At 37.7% G+C, this 19,264-nt stretch overlaps 1 protein-coding gene across 6 annotated transcripts in view; it reads right to left on the reverse strand.

The window, feature by feature from the left end:
- Positions 1 to 18,915, reverse strand: part of dnajc24 (DnaJ (Hsp40) homolog, subfamily C, member 24) — a 37,354-nt gene extending 18,439 nt beyond the window's left edge. The window contains exons 1-7 of one of the 6 annotated variants that reach the window (XM_084094404.1): positions 18,682 to 18,887; positions 18,262 to 18,373; positions 12,093 to 12,231; positions 7,074 to 7,142; positions 6,864 to 6,988; positions 2,195 to 2,225; positions 1,545 to 2,112 (exon numbers count right to left, since the gene is read on the reverse strand). In XM_084094404.1, the coding sequence (XP_083950530.1) occupies positions 2,208 to 2,225; positions 6,864 to 6,988; positions 7,074 to 7,142; positions 12,093 to 12,231; positions 18,262 to 18,369 (459 nt within the window). In that variant the 5' untranslated portion in view covers positions 18,370 to 18,373; positions 18,682 to 18,887 and the 3' untranslated portion in view covers positions 1,545 to 2,112; positions 2,195 to 2,207. Of the gene's footprint in view, positions 1 to 67; positions 2,113 to 2,194; positions 2,226 to 6,863; positions 6,989 to 7,073; positions 7,143 to 12,092; positions 12,232 to 18,261; positions 18,374 to 18,681 lie in introns of those variants that run through there. The other 5 variants (XM_084094405.1, XM_084094403.1, XM_084094402.1 and 2 more) reach the window with 5 other exon arrangements.
- Between the last annotated feature and the right edge of the window lie 349 nt (positions 18,916 to 19,264).

Genomic DNA, 19,264 nt, shown 5'->3' on the forward strand with positions numbered 1-19,264 from the left:
CAGATGGGACAGAAATGCCAGTTACCTCAGAGGAAATTAGACCGGGAATCCAATTTGAATACCAGCTGTTTTTTAAGCAATTGGAGAGCCCCAGTAGTTGTTCAATGGGGTCATCTAACAGGCCTTAAAACTGAGGTAAAGAACTAACAACGGCTTAAAGAAGAAGTGCTTTTGTTTCAACTAACATTTCAGAAGAATATATAATTTCTTTAGAACTAGGGCCGAGTAAAAATAATGATTTTCCAATTATCATTAGGCTACTTCACTACAGTGTTTATCATTACTTTCAGGGATTGAGTATTTTTATAAGATACATTAAAAAATAAAATATATACATTTCTTCCTGTTGTTAAATCTTACAACTATTCAAACCAACAGTAGTTCCTTAAAAAAATACTGACATATTTTAAAGAGATGTGTATGTAAGGTTTTGTGGCAATTTACTTTCTTCTTTTTTTTGCGCTTTCAACTTACATGTAGTAATACAAAATGACAGAAAAACAAAGCCGCCATAAATCACCATCATCAATGAAAAAAAGAAAATCCAAATTAGAGCGTGCAACCATGGGTAACAAGCTAAATTTTGCTAAACCCCTGTCATCAAATCCATTGTGATCGTGTTGTTTGATTATCATATTTAATTTGTAAGTTGGGCCGGTGGGAGAGCGGATCTCTCTAATCCCCTTTCTCTCTCCTGTGCTCTGCTAATTTGAGTCTGTAATGTTGTATGCTTGTGTGGCAGTGATTGCTATCAGTGACACAAACCTCCTGGGAAGTCTGATCTGACTGGTGGGGCCTCATAGACTGATCTACAGCACTATCTTGCTATATTTGCATAAGCGGCAGGCAGCTTTGAAACTGGACAGGCAGGTGTCATGCATTCTGTGATCGTAAGCTACAATCATGTCTGGGGTTGCTGTTATTAACACTGATAACGGATATGTTTTCATTAAGCAGTCTAAGGAATAGGTCCCTCTATGGAGACTCTGTTTTGAGGGATGAAATGTGAATGCAAACGACTGCAATACAGTAATATATATATATAGCTTTTCTGCCACTGGGGTTGGATTGGTAGGAAACGGCATGATTCAACAGCATGATAGATTTAGTCCAAGTTTGGAAAAAAGAAAATGTATAGTTAACCAATGACTAGGGATGTACCGATTTTAAATTCTGACTAGTGCAGATAATTATCATCATATTATGACAAATAATCGATAAATGGCCAACATCTATACTATTTTGTCTTATATTCAAAATAAACTATAAAAATCAATGCTTTAAATGCTATATGTCAATTTAGGCATTACAACATTATAATGTACAGTATGGAAAAATGGATATTCATTTTGAGATTTGCATTGGCAAGTTATTAAATTATTAGTATTTTTAAAGATTAACTTTATGTGAATATTATGCTACCAATATATCATGCACCTTTACCAATGACTAATATGACATGACGCTGGAAAAACACATCACAAATTACAATACACATCACAAATCCACAAAAGTCCAAAAGACTATAGTTAACATCATTCAACTTCCCTTTTGTCCAGCATTTTGACATAATGGACATGGCCTCATTTGCAGAGCTGTGCGGTCTGTACTTGTTTTACAGTTTGGAAGGTATTGTTTAATACGAGCGGGTATGTTTTTCTGTTTGGGACCCCCTGGTTTGAAGCATTTCCAGTTTCCCCAAGTTCCCCACAGTGCCTGACTGCCCAGCACAGCGGACAAGGACTCATGGAGTCATTTAGGAGAGCAGCGGGTCGATGTTGTGGCCTTGTGCTTATTGATCCCATCCAGTCGACAGACACATCCATTTCCCACAGCACACAGTGGGACAGGAACAACAGCTTGACACCCCTAGATCATCAGCTCATGAGGAGAGGTATCTTTTTATGTGAGGGATTTTCTTGGAATGTTGCTTTGAAGATGCGGGAATGGGGAGCCATGAATGGTGAGATTCTTGAGAGAAAAGCAGCTCCTGGGATGGAGGGGTCTGTCAGCAGGGGCTGCCACTGTTGAACTATGGCATCCAAGGTATTCATGGACAAAAGGAAACTTCTACCAGCTTTGACCACTTCTGACTTTTCTTCGAGAAGGAATCTAGGGTGAGAATTTGGGAAGAAATATTTAGGAAGACCATTGTGCATTTGACAGACATAAACTAGTCGTATAAACAACTCACTTTCTTTGATTGGTCAAGTGATGTCAAACATCTGCAAACAGAAGAAACAAATCAGTGTAAAAATGTCCCAGTAAACTTGGCCATAATTCCAGGTCATTGTGGTAATTGCACAAAGGACAGCTGATCTAACCTCTCACATTTAAATGTGAGACAGCGATAGATCCAGTCACTGGTAGCTATGACTGCAAATGGCCAACTCATTTACAATCTGAATCCCATTTGATTCCCAGCGGCTCTCCCAGGCATCTCTCTCCACAAGCTGTACCACCCGCCACTGAGCCGGAGACAGAGAGCCAGCTTGCCACATATGGATCGTCCCTTGATATCATTCAGTCAGCGTGTAATCTTATTATGCAAAGTCTTAATCCGCACCTATGTCCCAATGCCCAAGGGTGGCAATATTGTGATATCAAGGTTCTGGTAGGTCATGTTGCGTGATCCCTACTCTATTCTTTGGAGAAGATGGGGGACTTAAAAGCCATCCCTAGAGGCCAAAGAAATGGAGAGAAAGAGAGATCTGGGGCGGGTCCAGATGTATGGTTTTGTCTTGATTTTTTCCCTTTTGGATGACAAGATTGACATGAGGTCTCCAGCAAGGATTAGACTTGATTTGGAGCAGTGGGATTTTTTCCAGCAGACACATTATTGGACAAGGGAATAAGGGGCCACCAGCATGGCGAAATTGGATCAGGATTGGCAATTGCTGTGAGTCAGCAATGGAAACATCAACTGCTAAAACAGCAGCTGCCCTGCAGATCTCTCCTCCTTTCAGGTGAAACCACCGTCAGTCACTCGGAAAGGGAGCGGATGGAAAGCGAACTGGGGGTGGGAGAAGCAAAGAGATACGAAGGCTAGTGGTGGTGGGGTAATTTTGATGTTGGTGAGACTTAACACTGGCGTAATGGGATTAAGAGAAACACCTTTGTGCCCGGAAAAAAGCCACCTGGTGCTGTAAAGAGAAGAGCTGCAGCGAGAGAGAGACAGACAGACACACAGACCAAGGGAGAGAGGGAAAAGACTAATCCGTTCCCACCTCTGGGATGTCATTCATAAAGCCGAGTGATTTCCGCTCTGCTTGCTTCAAGCTAATTCCATCACCAAGAGCGACAGGCGATGGGAATAAAGGGCCAAGCTCATTATCCCAGCCACGGCCTAAAACATGCAGGCATTCCCGTTTCACTTGGAATCAATACCACATGATGGGTTTCTTAGACCCGGAAGTTGTAGATGATGTTCACTTCCTAAAAGCTAAGGACAGGGAATAAAACAGACAGCTCAGGTGTGGTGGACACTTCAGAATGACATCTACAGCTACAGTGTCTGCAATTACCACCCACTGCATCTCACTCTAAATTAGAGGGTTTCCCTCAATAGAGCTATAAGGCCAATAACCAATTAAGAGATTGGCAAACAATGAAGTTGCATCTCCAAGCACGCTGTGCGTGGCCAAGCGGTTCCTTGTTGCATTTCAAATTCAACTTGCTGTCGTTGATTAGCAAGTCCGCCTCCTTTGAGACATTACTGCTGTGCCTTTTCAGTCTATCAGGCTAAAGACAGAAAGCATCTATCTGCCAACATATATGACATGCTAACATTAAAAAACAGGCAAATGAAGGTGTGTGACAAGCAGGTTGACATAATTATCGGCAAGGGATGACAGTGTGTGTTTTGGTGTAGTGGTTGGGGGCAGGTTGGCTTGATTAACAAGGAGTAGTTATTTTTAAAACCAGGTTCTGACATGTTCGGGCATGCAACGGTGGGGTGGGGGCACCTGAGGGCCCGGTGGCTTTATGGGTGCACCAGTGCTGTCACTTGTTTAGTCTATGAGCACATTGGGGACGCTCTGGCATTGTGACTCCCCTTGGCAACTGCTTTCACAACAACTGTGTAAACAGCCTTTAAAAGAAAACAGTCACGATTCAAACACACCAATTCATATTTCAAGCAGATAGTATAGCTCAGGTCTACACATTACTGCAAAAAAAACAACAAAAAAAAACAAAGCAATCCTGTTAAGGCAGAATAAAACTTACCTATAAGGATTCTTAGGTGTTTTGAGAGGTTATACTTTGGCTTAATATAACTGTGTCCCTCTCTGTCGGTCTCTCTCTCTCTTTCTCACATACACACACACAGGTCTAGCATTGCATGAGGGCTGTTAGCATTATTGCCAATTGAATGGATAGGATGATGGGATAGGCAGTAAACCTCTGGCTCTCTGAAAGACTCTCAGTCATAAACAAACCAGACAACCACAACACAAGCATTGAGCCATCAGCTTCCTGCAAACATCTTTAGTAGAGTCATCCATCAAAAATAGAGCCAAAACGATACAACCTTAAAGGTGAAGTGTGTAATTTTAAATGCAAATATAATATCTCTTATTCAATATCAAAACATCAATATGAACAAAATTCTGTAAAAAACGTGTAAAAGAGTAAATGCAGATCTACATTACTACAAATTTGGTCAAACTTTGGATTAGTCTAATTCTCACTATTAACTACGACATTTGCCTCAATAAATTCCTAATAACTGCTAATTAATAGTTAGTAAGGTAGCTGTTAAGTTTAAGCATTGGGAAGTAGAATATGGTTTCAGAATTCTGAAAATGAATAAGGATAATGGTTTGAGATTTTATAATCTTTTATGTAAGAAAAAAACAAAATGTTCTCCGCCATCTTCCTCAAGGGTTCCCACCTGCTGGCCCCTCTGAAAATTTTGAGATGAGAGGCAAATATGCAACCTTGTCCAAAACACACAAGCTATTTTAAAGGTTTGAGCTGAGAGGAGTTAAAAGAGGGAGGGAGGTTTCCTCTTTTGTCCAACCGCCTGCATTAAATGAGAAACCATGAGAGCAAAAAAGGTGATGAAAGTTCATTCAAAGAAAAGGGTCCTATCTTCCAGCTACTTGGAGTGCAGGCTTTGCATTAAAGGAAACTCTTTTCAAAGCTACCTGTGAACGAGAACCGGGATCAGTGAAAGTCTTGCTTAGTTAGACAAAGGTTTTGGGTTACCGTTCACACAGATGTCAACAGGGAAAATAACGTGAGAACAGTCACCAAACAACAGAGAGACAAGGTTCGAATTAAATAGTTATTGTCATTTCCGCCAGAAATACATGTCAGTACCTAAAACAAAACAAAAAAACTCATATTGCACCCATAGTCCTTGTGAGGTGTCTGCAAATAATTTTCAATAACATTTTAAATATTTTTCCAGATATTATTATTGTTATTTTATTTTTTTACCAGAAAAAGTAATTGCAATATCCAATAAAATATACATTTAAAATTTGAATAAAACTACATAGCTTTCTAATTTTCTAACCTGAAAACTGACTTTGATATTCTGATCTATTTTTATGAAGGCTGAAATAATTCAGTTGGCCAACATACAAAAATACAGTTCACTCGTAATGACTAGAACATTAAAAATACACACATTTACCATGCAAATTATGAATTATTATGATTCTTTCCTCATTTACAGTTATCGACATAAAGGGACATTCATTCAAAGAAACACAGCTGCCCAACTGCCTGGCCAAACCCACAAGTGCACGCAAGGTTAAAAGTTATATCCCCTCAAAAATAGAATGATGATGTCCATCATTGCACTATAATGTGTTGTTGATCCTGTCTGCACATATAGGGGGAACTGAGGACTTCATTAGAGATTTGACAAGCCCACTCTCCAAAAGTGATGAGATTATCCGTAATTGATGTCACAGTCGATTAAAGTTTGGTCCATTGCCGGTCCACTGGCAGGTCTAGCCTCGGTTCAGGCCTCAGGACATTGATGAAAAGCGTGGTTTTGCCCCGATCAAGCTGTTTCTACTACGGGACGACAGATTTTAGCAAACAGCCTAATGACTGTTTGAAGTTTAATAAAGCCATGACCCTATTCCAATGCCACAACCTTGCGGATCCCCCCCCAAATTGAGTGGACCGGAGAACAATAAGGCTCGAAAGAAAAATGAAAAGCTCATCATTAACTGGAGGGCCTTTTTTCGACCAGTGATGTGTGGAGGCAGTTTGTGACTTCATTGTTGGAGGAAAAAAGTGCATTTATTTACATGCAAACAAAGTTAACAAGAGCTAAGAGGTTATTGAGCCGTCCGCCTGGTCCTCGCTAACACAGGGGAGTGAAAGGAGGGGGCTGGGGAACAAACAGCATTTCAGTAAACGTCTGGTCTGTAAAAGAGCACGTCTAGCTCAGAGGAAACAACCAAGGGCTTTCTGTGACAGTGAGAGTCTAGTGTGACCCAATTCTGGAAACAGTTATTTGGTGATGCACTTGATAAAAGGTACATTTGAATGAAATGAAATATGCTGCTCAGTTCCACAAGAGAAAAAAAGTATAATGGGAAGGTTTTTACAATGTGGTCACTTTGAGGATTTATGTGGAGACCATTAAAAAATAGCTTTAAGAAAGAAATGTCTTTTGATTTCTGTATACTGTCAAATTTGAATCCACCTGATGAAAAATTCAGACAGTTCCTGAAAAAACTAATTTCTCATACTGTAAGTGCCAGGCTCAGTTATGAATGGGGCTGACTTCCTGTTAAAATCCACAACGTGTCCATACAATAATTCCCTTTTTGAAAAAGAGTTAAATAACAGTCCAATAAGAAATTAGCCTGAAGTATCCAAAAGTGTCATGTAACCTTCTTAACTTCAATGCTGAGTGAACAGGAATTGCAGCACACAACCGTTTCCATTTCTTGCGTGTCTTCCTTCTCTAAGATGAATTCTCCTCCACAGCGACAGCCATACGTATAACACTCAGTGTCTGAAACAGAAGAGATGCTTTATAATTATAACCCATATTTATAATATATTATTATAAGTTGCTTGAGAACAGGGTTCTGACTAACCACAATCCCAGTTCATGTCGTCTAGAGTTATATGGGCGTCCACTGGCCAGCTCTGTTTCAGTTCATGTGCTGCAGAGAATTGTAATATGAAGAAGTCAAATTGATGATCAATCCAGGATAAAGCAAGAAATGAGACAATATGCTCTCTTTCAATCATGAACAAAGCAGTATTTCATCAAAAACCAGTTAAGTCCTTTTAGCATTGCATTTTACAATAACACTGGGGAAGGCAATACATTATGACTAATACCTCACTGATAACAAGAAAAATATATACAGTACTGTGCTGTTGTGTGTCAGTAGGAAATATCAGTTTACATTTCCAAACATTCTTTTTGCCATTAATTGTGATAATCCAGTGAGATTTGTGTATGCACAAGGAATCTGACAACAGCCAGGATGATCTGATCTCACCATCATCGAGTCCGTCTGTGATTACATGAAGAAACAGAAAAAACTGAGACCGACTAAATCCAGAAGAACTGCGGGAACGTCTCCAAGATGCTTGAAGAAACCTTCCTGCAAAGCTACAGTACTGTGAAAAGTACTGGCACTTGTGTTAAAATGCTCTAAGTGAGAATGCTTTCAAAAATAAAATCACAAATTGAATTTGTTTATGATTTAACTTCTATTAACTAATTCAAATCAATATATGGTGTAACGACCCTTTGCGTTTAAAACGGCTTTTGTCCAGGTACACTTGCGCATAGTTTTTCAGGTAGATTTGCAGGAAGGTTTCTTCAAGCATCTTGGAGACGTTCCCGCAGTTCTTCTGGATTTAGTCGGTCTCAGTTTTTTCTGTTTCTTCATGTAATCACAGACGGACTCGATGATGGTGAGATCAGATCATCCTGGCTGTTGTCAGATTCCTTGTGCATACACAAATCTCACTGGATTATTACAATTAATGGCAAAAAGAATGTTTGGAAATGTAAACTGATATTTCCTACTGACACACTACAGCAAAAGATATAAATAACTGACTTAAAACCATTTTTTGGGGGGGGGGGGGGGGGTATTAACATGCCTAAGACTTTTGCACAGTACTGTATATTATAAGATTACTCTGAAAGTTGTGTTTCATTACCACATTGAATTTATGTCACACAAAAAACAAAACAAGCCACATCCTGAACCTTTGAGCTGTCGCAGGAAAAAGTGTCTGGAAGAGTAAAAAGTTTCCAGAGCAATCCTTGCTTGTTGAAATATTTAAGCAATAATCACAGAGGATTGCTGGGCTGCTGTTCCACTAATAAGAGATTTAGAAGGGAAGCTGCAAAGTCATCTGAGGTCATTTAGAGTGCCCTAGCGAAGCCTTCATGTCTCCTACTGCTGCTATGAATACACACAAATGAGTTGTCTTAAAATATTCATTGAATATTAAAGCAGGGAATACTGGGTATTTCACAAGGTTCTGCTTTAAAGGCTGCTAATGAGTGAATTTGAAACTAAAACCGTGTGTGAAAAAATGCAATATGACAATTAATTGTCAAGAGGCCGAGAATGAAATTAGATCTCTTTGCTTCCTAATGAATTAAGGAATCAGGAACACGACACTTCCAAGTAACGGTTCTTGTCCCTTTCCGGCATAGTGTCTGAGATCTTGGCAATTAACAGGTTTGAATGCAACGTTTTATCATCAGGTGCCATTTCTGGTGACTAACTTTAATCATTAATTTCTTATCGGTGCAAAAAAAAGAAAAAAAGAACTTGAGACAATGAAATGAGCTCAATCTTTGAAATTAGCAGTCCGATGTGTCTCCATTCACCTCAAGAATATGAATAACATTCGGATATAATATTTAGTGAAAACCTAAACTGATGGGAAGATTTCAGTTATGCAACATAAAAAATGTATTAATTACCTCATTTTATACAGAGTACCCCAGAATAACCTCCAGTTACGAACGTACAGCTACGAATGATGCATTTCTGCTCAGTAATTAAGTCAGAGATGCGTAAACTGATGAAAGGTAAAAAGACTTATTCCTATGACAGTAACCACAAGTAAAATGCTATCTCTCCTTATATCTCACAAAATAAGACCCTGTTCATGAATATTTAAAACTGAATACTTTGCTGATAAGTAGAGTGCATGAATATTTATAAATACTATAAATATATTTTTTGAAACTGCAAAAGATAAACCCAAACAGACGTGGCCTTTTAAATAGAGGCCACAGTATTTGACATCAAACCTTGTCTGGTCAATATTGACACACATTTCAGTGTCCAGTTAATGACTGCAGGGCAGGCTACTTAAGTTGGTTAGGGATTAGTGTATCCTTTGAGCTGGCCAGAATCAATCTCAAACTTAATTAAAACAGACCATATAGAGTTAAATTGAGAGTTGAGATTTTTTACATAAATTAGACCAAAAAAAAAAAAACTGTAGTTTACTGTGTACTTCTTTTTTTGCACCAATACTGACAAACCAATAATTATTTTCATGTTATGAGCGATGATGACCAATAAACAGTCACTTAAAATTGTACACTATTTGCATAAAAATAAAATAAAATAAATAATTATTTATAATTATAATTATTTTACAGTACAAAAAATTATATTCATTTTAAAATTTTCTAAAGATTATATTTAACCGTGTTATTAGTGTTATAATACATTAACTTTAAGTGAGCATTAGAAAATGGCAAAGAACATTTTAATGTAGAAATAGAGGAAATGAGCACACACACAATTAAATCAGTCAATGTATGCAATATGGACTGACAAAAAATAAATAAAAATTGGTAATATCAGGGAGTCATTGAATCAGCGAGTCTTTATGATCGAGTCGTTGAATCATTTATTCAAACCGATAAAAAAAAAGAAATTAATTCAAATTAATTACACATTTTCAATAGTCTGCAGCAATTAACATTTTGTCAGATCCTCTAGTAAATTACGTTATTTTGTTTAGTTGTCTCTTCAGAATCTTGATCTCTATTTGAAAAATAAAATGTGAGATTGAAAAAAACAAAACTGAAAAATGTTCAATTTATCCAGAATCGTGCAGCTCTACTATATAGGAAATAACACACTTGTTTACATGATGGTCGTATAGTTTGAAACATCTGCTTTACATTAATTGTATGCATAAATTTATAATATACAGTTTGAGAGACATTTAAAATAATTATTATAATATCTAAAAAAAATTGTTTTGTAACCTAAAATAATGTGTCATTTAATACTTGCAAATGAAGTCAAAACTATATCTGAAATAAAGTCACTGCATTTAAATGAGGAGCATGTGCAGCCTAAACGAGGCCTGGCTTTTCTGTGGACGCTCTCTAAATGTCAATTCTGTGGCTGTGGCGATCTACGTTAGCAAGTAGCTGTGCAAAGTGTTCCCCCCTAAAGGCGATGCCACAGCTCCCCAGTTAATGGCGCACAGGACCCTGGATGTACACTTATTGAAGGTCCTAATGGAGGGCTAGGGGGAGCTTGTTCCTTAGGCGAGAGAGGAGAGAAGCAGACTATCACTTCATGTAAGAACTGGCCATGTGTGACAGACCTGACCTACATTCTCTCTCGCACTCTCTCTTTATTTCCCTCCTCCTCTAGTACCCACAATTCTAGCTACGCTCTTCTGTAAGGAAGCATCTGTCCAGACCAAAGACAACAGCTCGGTTCTCATTCCTTCCTTTGGTATTTTAAATATTTCAGACAATTTTAGTTTGCCAAAGGGCTAGTGACAAAGCTGCTTTATGCTCTTAAATTATCAACAATGAACGGAAATGAATGATGAATTTTTATTTTTCAGGGTAAACGTGAGCTGTACTCATCAGTGCTAGACTGTTCTGGATGGTTGATATGACATTGCTATGTGACAAATTATCAAGCCAAAAGTGCTCATTCCAAGTCTAAAATGGCAAAAACTGGGGGGAAAAAAGACGGTTTTGAAATCGCTGGTGTTTCTGACGTCACAAACTACCTTATAACCAATCACGTCAACGTGCCGGCGCTCTGTAGCATATCATTAACAGTGAACTAGCTCAAGAGATGCCAGGTTATCCCGGTATGTTTTTTGTTGATATGAAAAATCGGGTAAATTCAGCAATATAACAAGTGTATTGAGCATATTATGATGTTATGATGAACTACAGTACAGTATATGCCTTTCTCCACGGACGACTTTCTGAGTCATTCAAAGCGTTTCAGATGATTGTTAGAAGACAGCTGTCTTACTCTGAGATGTGAACGGGAACATGGTTTGTGTAACATTAGCAACGCATTATTAGCTGTTTGATAACAGTCAAGCAAAAGACTAATCATTAATTACCATTATGAATCCGACGTTGTAAAGAGCGATACCATTGTGCAGCGTTTACCTCAGTAAGTTGGGCGAGTGAATCTGTGAGCTGGTGTGAGTGGAGGCGGTGCTAATTAGCATATTCACAGATCCGCGTATACTAAATGAAGCAAAGGTGTAGTTACATTCAAGCTATTTTAAGGCATGAATAATTTTTTTTACAGGAAAAAACATTTAAATATGTAATTTTGGTGATCAAAGATGAGTTTTAAGGGATACAATTATTGACTACAGGGGAACATTAATGAAATTGCAACAAAATTGAGGGCAAAAAAGGTACATTGTTCATACTGTAGCAATGTATGAAGCACCGCTCACAGAATTCACTTCCAAACCAAGCAGCCACTTGACCAACTTGAACAAGCGAAATCTGTTTTTGTCATTCACGAAACTCCCAATCCCACAGATTCCAAAATTCGATACAATGAAGTCCATTGCATCTAAACATAATTCTTCCAAAAACTTTCTAGTTTCAATATTGAATTCCAGAGTATTCTGGGTGGTTGCTAGGGCATTGCTAGGTAATTCATTAGAAAACAACACCCATGTCTCTATGATATTTTGGTCACAAACGCATTTAAGAAATTCAATACAGCATAGCCCATCTAAACACAATTCCTCCAAATACACTTTAGTAAAGTTTCAGTCCTTAGAAGGATTAGACTGAAAGTGCATAAGAGGATAGACAGGAGGGAACGTACCCCTCAGCTGGAGGTTGTACTCCTTCCTGCTCTCCTCATTACTCAAGATCTTCCAAGCCTGGTCGACGTCAATGAATCTCTGCAAGTGCTGCTCCGCCTCCCCTTCTGACACGTCCAGCCTCTGCTTGTCCGGGTGAAACTGCCAATCAAAATGCAGAGTGATAAGACTGACAGAAATGATAACCAATGACAGTTGATTTTTTTTATGTCATTTTATGTAAAACACCCTTTTTTTATATAATTAAGTCAGATTTCATAAACAGATTACAAACAGAAAATGTGTCAATATGATTGGAGATACAAAAAGTAGAATACTACAAATGTAAACATGGTGACAAGTCTTGACGCAAAGTTAATGGGCAATTTGCTGAAGGACTTGCTGTGCTTTTGGACAGTTTACCAGAGAAGGCAGACCATGGGCACTAATACGGACAATGGCGCAAAATATATATCAGTTAGGACAGATATGTCTTTCCAATGACAAGACTGGACAGAGTAGACAGTTAGAAGGGCAAAGGCCGCTTCCTTCCTCCAGCCAAAAACACTAATGCGATCCCCCCTTTGTGTCCTAAAATATGACAGATCTTACCGTAACATCACAGCTTCGCCAAAATAAAATAAAAATTTACCCAGAAGTCTAATGCAGCCTCCCTAAAGGAAGCTTTAGGGATTTATTTTGACAGTCCCTTCCGGCCTAGATGGATCCTTACAGTATAGAGTCATTCTCCTTGAGCAATCTACAGATCGTGGGCTGTGACTATCGATTAGTGGGGGTTGAGGGTCAGCTGAGCCGTGGGGCACTTCATTCGCCCACTGGAGAAGAGCAAGGTTGAAAGGGGCAAACGGAAAACAACTTAGATCCTTTCGAGCAGGCATTCAACCAAACTCTGATTATGCTCTGGCACAGGCGAGCACAGCATTGCATGTGTGTATGTTTGTGTTTTTGTATGGTCGCTATAGTTCAGAAGCCGCATCGCCGCCAAAGTCGGGTAATGATGCATGGGGTGACACTGGGCTACAATAACCGACAATCTGGGGCAAGCCAATTACTGTCCACAGCGATTATATTTGTAATTTTAAGCAACAGGAAGACTGAATTCAACTAATCATTTCAAGCAATTAAGTTTAAAACTAATTAAAATTTAAGGGTGCCCGTTCTCCGTTGTTTCCCGTTCATCCCCCCTCCCTCCTCGCCCCTTTCTCTGTTTGTGTTTTTGTTGTCGTTTTCACTTTGTTAATGGGTGGTCAGAATGCGATGAGAAGAGGAACAGAAAAGCAACTGCAGCAACAAGCCAAAAATTAACTTCCTGATCATCCTGAATCATTAACCATTTCTTGTCATTTTTACAGTGCGGGTGAAAGATGACAGCGCTCTGCCGCCTCGCAGGCCACTCTCAAATATGAAAAAGAGGGGCCAATGAACTTTAACTGAAAGATCCTTAAATATGCTGACGTAAATCATTCATTGAGGCCATCCAATTGATGGAAGGCTTTTGGGAGTGCATTCTCTCCAGCACTAGCGCTTTCACATGCCGTCATTACATTCTGAGGAGAGTTTCAAGTTGGTAAAATGCAAGGAAAGCATCCTTCTTCACTCAAATCTCAGTTTAATTAAAAGTACCAGAGTAAAAAAGACATTAAGATTAGGAACGGCACAGGATACCAGCTAAGAGGATTAAATCGATTTGTGTTTAGGATGCTTCAGATCAGAGGATCAGAGAATGACCAAAGCTAAATAGCTAAAGTGAAATCTTGAGCCGTAAGCGAAACTTTAAATCAGCGTAGCCATCTAGAATAACACTGGAAAGTCAGTATAATATAATGCACCAGGTGTTAACCGAATATCTATAAAATATAAAACAAAGCCTACTACATAATGTAATGCTTGAAAATGGAATTTTAAATAATATTCACAACACGGAAAGTTACACGCTGGTGGGAAGAAAAAAAATCAGTCTTCATTATGACACCCATTTGTAAGGCATTTTGGGGTGTATTTTAGTACGCATAATGGCAATGAAGATGCATCCGCAAAAACATTGACAAACTACACAAGCTATATGTTTAAATATTAGATTTGTTCTTTTTATTTCTGTGGTGCGGCAATCTGAACCATCACCTTTCCCAAAGTAATATATCCAACATATATTCTCAGCCAGCACAGGAAAGGAAAAACAGCTCCGGTCCTGAACCCTGAGAATGGCTGAGCAAGCTTGGCAGCACAATTTCTCAGTTACCTCCAGCAGGACGCCAGATTCTGCTAGAGAATTAGACTCTCTCCCCAGTGGCGGAATCGGAGATAGGGTTTTGCTTCCCTCTACTCTTTGTAGGTGAGCTCGAGGAGTCAGGACCACAGGTGTGAAGTGCAGCTTAGCCCTGGCAAGCACATACCGCTGCTCCACAAACATCTCCCTGGGTAGTCTTTTGTCAAATAGATAGTCCCTGTGAACTGAGTTTCAGGTCTGTCGTAACAGAGCGTTTGATTGAGCGCCTGATGGAGAGATGAAGATACACTGGGCTGAATTTGAAAATGTAAGATTTTGTAAAAAGTACAAATTTATGAATATATTTTTAATTGGTCAAAACTTTACCAATTAAACTTTAAACATTGTGCAAAAAACATTAATTTCTTCAAAAAATGCCCCTTGTATTAAGAATGATTTCTTTTCTTTTTTTACACACACACACACACACACACACATAAATATATATATATATATATATATATATATATAAATAAAATATTATTTCATTATTGATTTGATTTAGATTACATGCAAACACTACTGTTCAAAAGCATGGGGTCAGTATGATTTTTGAATGTTTTTGAAAGATCACGATCCCTTGAGTTGGTACTCAAGAAACTTTTCTTATTAGAAATGTTGAACAGTTGTGCTGCTAAATATTTTTGTGGAAACCATGATAATTTGTTTATTTTTCAGGATTCTCTGATTAATAGAAAGTTAAAAAGAACAGCATTTATTTGAAATAACAATGTAACATTATAAATGTCTTTACTGTCACATTTGATCAATTTAATGCATCCTTGCTGAAAAAAAAAAAAAATATATATATATATATATATACACACACACATCTGGATAGATATATATATAACTGATCCCAAACTTTTGAACTGTAGTAATGTTAAATACACAAAATTAAATACCAAAGTTGTTCCATGCTGTACATAATTATTTCAGAATCTGGGCGCATCTTTTAAAAATCAAAATCTGGTTGTCACATGACTCAAATATATAACTTATGAAAACCTTAGGGAAAACCAGTAAGATTTAACATTTGAATGTGAACACTTACTATACTGCTTTCCAAAGTCTTCTTAAGATGCATTCTGACTCAGTGTTACAAACACCAATGTGGTTATACCACCCATTTACTCTAGTGTTACTCTACAATTTCCAGTCTGTATAGCTCAGGTACTTGTCATAAATACATAACACAACGAGAGGCTGGAGCTCTGTTAGAGCAGCCCATCCTCCTGCCCCTCTGGAGTTACACGCTTTAATTGCTGTCTCTTTGCACGCATTGTAAAATATTCATTTACTGGGGCTAATGGAGCTTGGAGAGCAGGAACACAATATAAAGGGCCGGGCAATTTGGAGCACTCGCCAGCTCTAACAATACATCATCATCTCTCAGAGGCTGCGAAGGGAGCACTGCCACATCCTCCGCTGGGCTCTGGTGTTCTGCCTGCAGCCGCTTTCTGCTTCAATGGAGAGAGGAGAGAGACCGAAGCACAAAGGCTACTACCATCACACTACTGCCACCTACTGTCAGGCTGATCTCAGAATGAAGGACTGAGGCAGGACACTGTGACTGCAAACAGTAATCCTAAGTAATACAGCAGTATAGATTGCTTTAAGCCTGAGGTTACAATGGCAACGCTGAATTCTGAATCAGTAAGTTGACTCCTGCCCAACTGTCTGGCTATAATATGAAGAAACCAATACATGATGGCATTTCCATCACAAGATGCTGATTCATTTGACAGGTTAAAAAAACGTGAACTATTATCACTTTCATTATCAATCACTCTCCTGCTGTATATTGCGTAAGGCATTGGAATGGAGTCTTCAAACTGCTTCTACAAATTGCACGGCACACATCCTGATTTATCGACTGGCGTTATGAGATTGCTGTAATTAAAATGGGTTTGGGATTAAACAAATCAGCTTAAGTATAACTTGACTGGGATAAATCAACCTGCAATGTGTATTAATGAGAAATACTGATGCCATTGATTAATTGTGCATATATTTTCAAAGCCCGTATTTAGCAAGAACAATTTGCCCTAGGAGGAAACTTTGATGGGAGAATCAAGCATAATCTTTATCTCGGTATGAATTTTATCAGTAGACATGCACTGCATAACATGCAGCACTTATTGTGTATTAAATAACATTTATGGCAGTGGTTCTCAGTCTCTTTGACTCCAAGGCCCACTGTTTTCCAATACAATATTCAAAACTTAAGAGTATCAGTGATAAAAATAAAATAAAATAAAAAAAACCTGTAATGAATAGTGTGTGTGTGTGTGTGTGTGTGTGTGTGTGTGTGTGTGTGTGTGTGTGTGTGTGTGTGTGTGTGTACATGCATACATATGGTCACACTTTAGTTTAGGCTCCAATTCTCACTATTAACTAGTTGCTTATTAGCATGCATATTACTAGGATATTGGCTGTTTATTAGTACTTATAAAGCACATATTAATGCCTTATTCTGCATGACCATATTCTACATCCCTTAATCCTACCCAATATCTAAACCTAACAACCACCTTACTAACTCTCCTGACCATAATGCCCTGGTGAAAGAAAAAGCTAAGTATACTTGCAGCCAGACTAAATATCAGTATACTTCAAGTGTGTTAATGATTAGTTAAATTGAAGTGTGCTATTTTGAAACAACTAATTTTGTACTAAGTATATTTTAGTTGTAATTAAATTGTAGTAAAGCATTACTTTAAGTGTATTTAGTGTACTTTTGTGTACTAAATTGGACCAACTTCAAGTATATTTAGTATACTTTAAGTATATGCATGTGTAGGGACTAATTACATGCTTGATTAGTGATATTAAAGTGTACTTTGTGTTACAAGTACATTACAAATTCAGTGTCTTCGAAACATACAAGCAATATACCATAAGTGTATTTATATATATATTTTATTTTTATTTTATTGGGATAGGACAGTAGCTAGACAGGAAGTAAGGTGGGAGAGAGAGAGGAGGGACGGGATCAGGAAAGGTCCACAAGTCTGGACTCGAACTCGGGTCTCCCGAAGCACAACGGCGCACTTGCCCACGAGGCTATCGTGGTGTGATATATTTGAGTAAAAAGTATAGGCTCATTAATACCTTTGGCTTATTCCAAATACTACAAATTGCATACTTTGTCTTCAATAACAAATGTACATTATTAGACAAATAAAATTTAGCTATACTTTGTACAAAATACTATTGTATACTATAATGTATTTTGGAAGTATACTTTCAATGCATTGTTACTGTACAATGACCATTTCCAGCACACAGTTAAAATGTACCTAAAATATATGTTTAATAAAGTGCAAATAAATAAATTTTAAAAAAAAAACTGAATTTTCAGTTCAAGTATATTTTTCTAAAATATATTTTTAGAAAATATACTGAAGTACAATTACTTTAAAGTGTGTTAAAAGTTGTATTGTGAAAATAGGTAAAAGCATGATGCTAATATACTTTTAATATATTTAAAGATATTTAAGAGTACAATTTTTGTTAGTATATTTGCAATGTACTATTGAAAAAAGGAATATATTTCAAATACAATAAAGTATACTTTTTTTCACTAGGGTGTAGATTTGGTCCTTATGTATGTGTGTGTATATATATATATATATATATATATATATATATATATATATATATATATATATATATTTACATTATTGTTATAAATTATTATTTCATATGATACACACCACTCAGTGACAAGGCAGTATTGGAAAAAACAATTGGAAGCGGCAACAGTTTTAACCTGTTCAGACAAATTGAAGACCCATGGCTTGATTCAGCAATTTCTGATTATTTTAATGCAACTTACTTAACGTTAAATAATTCCCCGTTTGAGAACCACTGATGTATGGGCACATTTGCTGAATACCTACCATGAGGATGAGCTTCTGATACTTCTGTTTCAGCTCTTGTATGTCATCTGTTGGACAGGCACCCAGTATTGAGTACCAGTCTTTATGTAGACCACAGGAATCTGCCATAATTCTGCAGAATACAAACAAAAATACAGAAGAAAGCATGAATTGTTTGTTCCAAACAAATGGCAAGTGCAGGACGATTAGTTGAAATGTAATTTATAACATGCATACATTCATATTGACCTTATTACTCTTTAAAAGTAATGATTAATTAATAGTAAACAGTTAAGACAGTCTGTCTTCAGCAGTCAGTTGGCAGATGTACAGCACGTCACATTTAACTAGTGAAAAAGCATACAAAGCGATAAAAAGTAAGATAAACATATATATATATTGTAGGATGATATCGTATAAGAGACCTGTCTCGCTTCCTACCCTAATATGAAGGCGTTTTCTCCGCTACTATGCAGCTGTCATCAGCGTTGGCCTTTCCAGTCCATGCTGCTTCCTCCAGTGTGAGGGTTTGCCTCGCTCTTTAACGCACTGACAGAAACACGTATGATTTGATAAAATCATATTTTATAATCTGAAAGATTTTTGAACTAGCCAAATTGCGTAACATCACAAATAATATGCACTTATGTTTGTAGTTGAACAACTGAATGTGTATTTTTGAGAATGTCACTGCTCTCGAAGATGGCGGAACTCCTCAAGCTAACGTTTCTACACGGATGCTTTAGAGAGAAACACGAGAGCGGGCGCGCTGCTGCATCTATGGAAACGATGATGGAAACAGAGACGAGCTGGCCTGGAAGCAAACAGTTACAGCTTGCGACAGCTGCTAATATTCAGAATTTATTTATATTAGACCCTTTTTACTTTTTAGTCGGAAAAATTTATGAATAACAAAAATGTATTCCAGAACGGTTCCTAATCACATTTATATTGGGATTATAAGTATCAGACATATTGGTATGTTGGATTGTTAGGGGTGGAAACAGGTGACTGGACATGCAAA

This window comes from Abramis brama, assembly GCF_963993115.1.
Source record: "Abramis brama genome assembly, chromosome: 20".
NCBI lineage: Eukaryota > Metazoa > Chordata > Actinopteri > Cypriniformes > Leuciscidae > Abramis > Abramis brama.